We start from the raw sequence: 6,972 nt of genomic DNA, 5'->3' as shown, positions 1-6,972 counted from the left end.
CACAAATGATAACTAGTGCTTCTCACAACTAATCAAGCATGCATCAAAGACCAATGACAATTCAACTTACTCATGGGATAAATGTGACAAGTCAAATGGTAGTATTCTCCAACAAGCAAAAATAGTAGGAAAAACCATGCGAAGCGATTAAGCAAAACAATCAATTAACCAAAGTGAATAAGTATTGGAGATCACTCAAAAGGTAAAAGTGTATTACTCAACTCACCTTAATTGGGTCGTTTTCTCTCAAGTCCACTTATCAAAACAACTACCATAAGCTTGTAATGGTTCTACTATCTCTACTAAGAATGTAACGATACACTTGATCAAAAGAACTTTAAGGGGTGTAATAATGAATGAGGGCTAAATGGAATGAATGATAGAATGAAATAAAACAAGCACCAATATCCAAAATTGATTTCCAACTAGCTTTTCATTAAAATTCTTGAAGCACAAAACTTTAATCTTTAATCCACCAAGGAATTTGCCTTATTCAAAAATTTTATTCTAAGGATCCATTATTTTTTTCTTTTTTTTTACTAAATATTTTGGCAATTCCAAACCCAAGAAGATAAAGTACAACATCACAGATACAGTAGTAAAAAATATAGCTGGGACTTGAATAAACAATACATGTATTGGTACTTAAATTTGAAGAAGGCTCAAAGGGGTAAACAAGGGTTAAACAAAGTAGCTTGTGTTTGGTTAAAGGGTTAAAAAACAAAAAGAATGGCTTTATCCTATCCAAAACACCAATGCATATGAAGCTTTGACAAAGAAGCAGTACGAGTTCTAGAGAATGTAAGATCAAGTGGAAAAATCACACTAGAAAGGAATTTGGCCACAAATAACTTCCAACAAGGTTAGATCTCTCATGTTCATCCACAATGCTCAATTGAATGCAAGATTAATTCCAATGCATGAATAAATCCACTGAAATTGCAAATCAAAGAATGAAAACCATTTGAAAAGTTTCAACCGTGCATGAGTAAGTTAAGAATTGGAAAGGTTTCAATGTAAAAATTTTTTTTAAAAAAACATGCATCCAAGGTCCAAATGTGGGCGAGTTTCAGTTATACCTCTACACAGTATACGAAATAGCTTTCATGGAAAACATTGCATACTTGTTGTGATTGAAATAATCATTCACTGTGACCATATTAATCAAAGAGCCACAAAAATGCAACTTCATCGTGACTAAAGCAGAAACTAGTCGTGACGAAGCAAGCAGGTAGAGGGTAAAACTCACAAGAATCAACACTTTGTCACAACCAAAGTAACTACTCAATGTGACAAAAATGAAGGTAAAGGAAAAATTAGACGCAATTGAGCACAAACACTCTCCTCCCCTACACTCGAATGCTATAATGTCCTCATTGTAAAAGACAACACCACAAAAACTTGAAGCACCACGAAACACATGAGAATGAGTGAAACATAGTAGAGAGCACTTAAAGCAACATGGAGGTCATACAATTACCATCACAACTTAAAGTCATAAGCAACATCATAAGCAAATTCAAAGTCAAGGTATGATAATATTATAGAATCTAGTTAACATCCAACAAGAACCATAGGCAGAAAAAGAGATACAGCAAAAGGGAAACAATCAGGGGCCAATTGGAGTCTAGTCCTTCTCGTCCACCCTCCTCTCCTTTGTAGGTCCTCTATATTCAACGGTTGTGAGCTAGAGCTAGAGGATCCAATAGGCAGTTCAGATGGCCCTCTGTAACCAGGGCAATGAGTATTGAACGCTCCCTCAAACCCAGGAGGCAGAGGAATCCCAAACTGAGTAGCCAAACCTGACATCAAAGGATCAAAGAATTGTTGTCACCGGGCTTCTTTGGTGAGGACATAATTCTGCAGAGCTATCATCCTCTAATTAAAATTGTCTTAAAGAAGTGTAATTTGCTTGCTAAGACTCTCCATGGTGATACTAGAGCCACCAGTCCCTTCAGCCGCTTCTGTAGTGTCAGCAGGCTCATCTTCAGTAATTCTCGTGCCCTTTTTTCTACTACGCAACTTTGCAGCCTGCTTATTAAAGGGCTTGTAGTATTTAGTATGGACTGCCTCAAATACTGCATCATTGTCCTTCACTGATATTCCCGCTTCAATGCACAGCTCAAAAATCAAATGAGGAAACACTAAATTGGCCTTGGTCAAGTGAGCACACTGCAAAATTGACTCTAAAACGATCAGAGGGATGTCAACTACTTCCCTCTTCATCAATAGGTACATTAGCAGGGCACCTTCCTTAGTGGTGTCAGAGATGTGGGCACTAGGCATAACATTATGGCACATAAAATTTTGCCAGATGCAGGCCTCATCATTCATAACCTTCTTTTCGAGGTACACATGATCTTTGCCCCTTTCAACCCAAGTTCCACCCTCTACACACAGAGTACTAAGGACGTTGTCCCAGTAAACATCTTTTAGATTCTTTCTGTAGTGCTAGAATTTACACTTCTTCACCACTGGCAAGTTATAATGCTGACGCATATTTTCTTTTGTGAACTTCACACCTATTCAGCGCATCTTAATTATCAATGTGTCTTCAAATCTTATTGTAGTGTAGAACTCCCTAACCAAGTACTCATTACCATTCTTTCTTTGCTTCATCATTTCCCCCAACCCTCTTCGGATAGCCCGTTGGTAGAATTCACATTCTATAGTATCTGGAAATTCTCTTTCTCATAGTAGGCTTCTGCAATAGATGATGTTTCAGGCCTGCTCTTTTGCTTCAGCTTGGGCAGTGTGAGGAGGCATCTGAAAGAGCAAACACAACACACACAGAACACAAGCACACATGAACAAAAACACACCAAAACAAACTTCCTAAACTCCTAAGAAGGAAAAAAAAAACTAAGCTAGACAAATCCTAAGACACTGCACTCCTCTACCCAACTAAAACTGAGTAAGCTGAACTAGTTTGAAGAAAGGTTTAAAAGAATTAAGAGAAATCAATTACAAGTGAAGTTTAAAACTAGTCAGCGAAATCTGGAACAGAGAGGTTTCAGCCCATTCATCATGACTAAATAGGAACCTTGGTTGTGGCGAATGTGCATAATGGTCCTTGTTCTAGCTTTTGCAGAGACAATTGGTCATGACGAAACAACAGACCTCGCCGTGACGAAATATGATAGATTTTTGCAAAAACCATAGTTGAAATAGAGTAACCAAGAAATCTAGTAATGCCAAGCACAAAACTTGCAAACCAGTTCAATTTATCAATGAACAAAAGCCCAGAAACAGTCCACAATAGCGAAGACACCATCTTACAATCATTACCCCATTTAAAACCTCAAGGATTTGGTGACCTCCCTCTAAAAACTAAAGAAAACTGAACAATGAAAAGAAGAGGGAGAGAAAGAGTGAAATACCTTCAATGGATTAAACAAGGAGTGGAGCAAGAAGTCAGATTAGTGGAGACGGCCCTTGGTTGAGCAAATCACTAGAGCTTTAGAAGGAAGATAAAGGATGCGGGGAGGGAACTGGCTTTGAAGAAGAGAGAAAGGGTCTGAAACAGTTAGGGGAGGAGGGAACTGTAGAAAAGGGGGTTTTGGGAGGTGAAAAGACCAAAAGGGTTTAGGGTTTTTGGAAGTTCAAAGGAATTTGGATGGTTTTGGGGTAGTATTCAAAGGGCAGAAATTCCACTAAATAAATAAGGGTGAAACAGTAAAAACGAGAATCTGGAATTTCTGAAAATAAGGTGTTTTTATCGTGACCAAACAGAAATATAGTCCTGATTAAAAATTGTCTAGAGGTATTCGGGAAGTCAAGAAAGGCATAGTTAGTCACGGCAAACCAAGTATTAGTCGCGATGAAAATTTAAATCGAGAGCAACCTTAAAATGAACTCCTAATAACCCTTTTATCCAACAAACACTAAATTATAAGCTCCTAAGCCAAACCAGTAACCCAACACCCTTAGCAAAACAGGCCTCAGCTAACAAAAACCTCTAAATTAAACCAAAACTACCCCCAAAACAGCACCGTGCAACAATTATCAACCAGAAAAATAGCACAAAGCATCACGCAGGCCAAAGCTTGCAACAAAACTTAGGAAGATAGAACAAAATAAGGAAACACAATAACAAGGAGCAACAAACAAAACAAACTACAAAAGCAAAGAATATCTATACTATTAGAGAGTTTCCTCCCTCTCACAAATCCAACAATCTGAGTAACAAATGATATCACAAGCAATCTCAAAATGATAGAGGATAAGGAGAGGAAAGAAACGACTTAAGGTTACATTTCTACAGGCTTGCCATAGAAAAGCTTGAGAAGGTGTCCATTGGCTAGATATGTAGTGCCATCCTTTTCATCCTTGAGCTTAAAAGCTCCATAGCCAAGAACCTTGGTGATAGTGTAAGGTTCATCCCATCTCTCTTTCAGCTTCCTGTCTCTAAATTTGAAACGGGCTTTGAATTTGAGGACCTTATCCCTAAGCTTGAAAACTGTTCCTTAAAATACCACATTATGAATAGCCTTGCACTTTTCCTTGTATATCCAGGAGTTGTCGTAGGCCTTACGTCTCAATTCTTCTATCTCTTGGAGCTGAAATAGCTTTTCCTCGCCAAGTTTGTCCATTTTCTTGTTGCATGTCGAAACAGCCCAATAAGCTTTGTGCTCCAAGTCCACTGGTAAGTGGTATGATTTTCTATAGACAAAGCGGTATAGAGACATCCCTATAGAGTTCTTGAATGCTATTTGGTATGCCTAGAATGCATCATTAAGCTTTAAACTCCAATCTTTTCTTGAAGGTTTTACCATCTTCTCCAAGATCCACTTGATTTCTTGATTAGATACCTCTGCTTGGCCATTTGTTTGAGAGTGATAGGCGGTAGATGTTTTATGTGTGACCCCATAGTTAATAAATAGGAAATTGAGAAGCCTATTGCAGAAATGGGTTCCTTGATCACTTACTAAGGCCCTAGGAATCCCAAACTGACTAAAAATATTGTACTTGATAAACTCGATTATGGTTTTGGCATCATCTCTCTAGGTGGAAATGGCTTATATCCATTTGAAAGGTAATCAACTGCTAGAAGGATATAATTAAAGCAATTAGAAGGAGGAAAAGGACCTATAAAGTCAATACGCCAAATATCAAACATTTCATAAAATAACATGGGCTTTTAAGGCATCTCATGCCTCCAACTCAACACCCCCAAATTTTTGGCAAGTCTCACAAGATTTATAGAATTCATAGCAATCTTTAAATAAGGAAGGCTAGTAAAACCCACTCTCTAAAATTTTCTTAGCTGTTCTTTTTAAACTAAAATGCCCCCACAAGACAATGTATGGCAAGCAATGATGATTTGTTGTTACTCTTCTTGGGGCACGCACCGTTTTATAATCTGGTCCCCATACAGCCTCTAGAGGAATGTTTCATCCCACATATAATACTTAGACTCAGCTTGGAGCTTTTGCACTTGATAGATAGACATAGAAGGTAGGGTTAGTCTGGTCATGAGATAGTTCACAGTATAAGCATACCAAGGCTCCCTAAGAGCTATGGAACATAATATCTCATTAGGAAAAGAATCAAAGATAAGGTCAGATTTAGCAACTCCCCTTGTGTTTACTGGCAACTAGTTTAAATGATCGGCCACATGACTTTCGACTCCAGCTCGATTCTTGATCTCAAGATCAAACTCTTGCAAGAGGAGAGCCCAATGAAGCAACTGAGGTTTTGAGTGCGGTTTTTTAAAAAGATACTGCACTGTTGCATGGTCAGTGAATACAACAACCTTGGAATTAATCAAACAAGGTCTGAATTTATCTAGAGCAAAAATTATAGCAAAAAGCTCTTTCTCGGTGGTTGTGTAATTGACTTACACAACATCTAAGGTCTTTGATGCGTAAGCGATCACCCTTGAAAGTTTATGCTCTTTCTATCCTAGTGTGGCTCCGACAACAAAGTTAGATGCATCACAAGAAATCTCAAAATGTAGGTCCCAATTGGGAGCAACAAGATGGGTGGGGAAATCAGTTTAGCTTTTAAGGTATCAAAGGCAATTTTATAGCTTTCATTAAATTCAAACTCTGCATCCTTTTTCAAAAGGTTTGAAAGTGGTAAGGCAATTTTGCTAAAATCTTTTATAAATCTCCTATAGAATCCCGTATGCCCAAAAAAGGATCAAATTTCTTTGAGATTAGTAGGATATGGGAGGGAAGAGATAATTTTAATTTTTGTCTTGTCTACTTCTATGCCTTTGTAAGAAATCAAATGGCCCAAAACTATGCCCTCATTGACCATGAAATGGCATTTTTTAAAATTCAACACTAGCTTCTTTTCAATGCATCTTTGTAAAACCTTTTCTAAGCTAGACAAACAGGTAGTGAAAGAGTTACCATACACACTGAAGTCATCCATGAATACCTCCATGTAATCCCCCAAGAAATCATTAAAGATTGACATCATGCATCTTCGGAAGGTTCCAGGGGTGTTGCAAGGTCCGAGTGACATTCTTCTGTAATCTTAAGTCCCAAAATCACAAGTAAATGTTGTCTTCTCTTGGTCCTCCGGTGCAATGGGTACTTGAAAATAACTGGAAAAACTATCAAGGAAACAATAATGGGATTTTCCTGCTAATTTTTATAACATTTGGTCAACAAAGGAAATGGGGAAGCGATCTTTGCTTGTAGCAGTATTAAGTTCCCTAACGAGTATGAGTTTATTCTTTTCATTTTTCACTATAGTTAACCCACTCTTTTTGGGCACCACCTGAACAGGGCTAACCTATTTGCTATCCAAGATGGCATAAGTAATTCCCGCACTTAGAAGCTTTGAGATCTTCTTCTTAACTACCTCCTTAATCAAAGGATTGACTCTTTTTTGGTTTTCTTTTATTGGTTTTGCTCCTTCCTCTAAAAGGATTCTATGAGTGTAGATGGTTGGGCAAATACAGGCACATCAGCTAGAGTCTATCCTAGGGCTTTCTTACACTTTTTCAAAACACTGAGC

At 37.9% G+C, this 6,972-nt stretch overlaps 1 protein-coding gene across 1 annotated transcript; it reads right to left on the bottom strand.

Annotated features, from left to right (window-relative positions):
* Positions 1 to 2,666: 2,666 nt before the first annotated feature.
* LOC114724725 (uncharacterized) lies at positions 2,667 to 4,688 on the bottom strand. The gene is made up of 3 exons (XM_028911195.1): positions 4,535 to 4,688; positions 4,255 to 4,459; positions 2,667 to 2,766 (listed from the first exon to the last, which is right to left on the bottom strand). Exons 1-3 carry the CDS (start codon positions 4,686 to 4,688, stop codon positions 2,667 to 2,669), a joined length of 459 nt encoding a protein of 152 aa, XP_028767028.1.
* Positions 4,689 to 6,972: the final 2,284 nt, after the last annotated feature.

This window comes from Neltuma alba, unplaced genomic scaffold (genome assembly GCF_004799145.2).
Source record: "Neltuma alba isolate B1F8T4 unplaced genomic scaffold, ASM479914v2 tig00000353_pilon, whole genome shotgun sequence".
In the NCBI taxonomy this organism is placed as follows: Eukaryota; Viridiplantae; Streptophyta; class Magnoliopsida; order Fabales; family Fabaceae; genus Neltuma; species Neltuma alba.
This window is presented reverse-complemented; position numbering and strand designations above follow the sequence as displayed.

Bases quoted from the DNA above. Each gene is read 5' to 3' on its own strand.
- LOC114724725 (XM_028911195.1), bottom strand. From the start codon at position 4,688: ATGTCTCTATACCGCTTTGTCTATAGAAAATCATACCACTTACCAGTG. The intron at 4,460-4,534 runs GTAAGGCCTACG...TTTAAGGAACAG, and splicing joins AGAGATAGAAGAATTGAGAC to TTTTCAAGCTTAGGGATAAG. The intron at 2,767-4,254 runs GTAACCTTAAGT...TTGCTCTTTCAG, and splicing joins TATGGCAAGCCTGTAGAAAT to ATGCCTCCTCACACTGCCCA.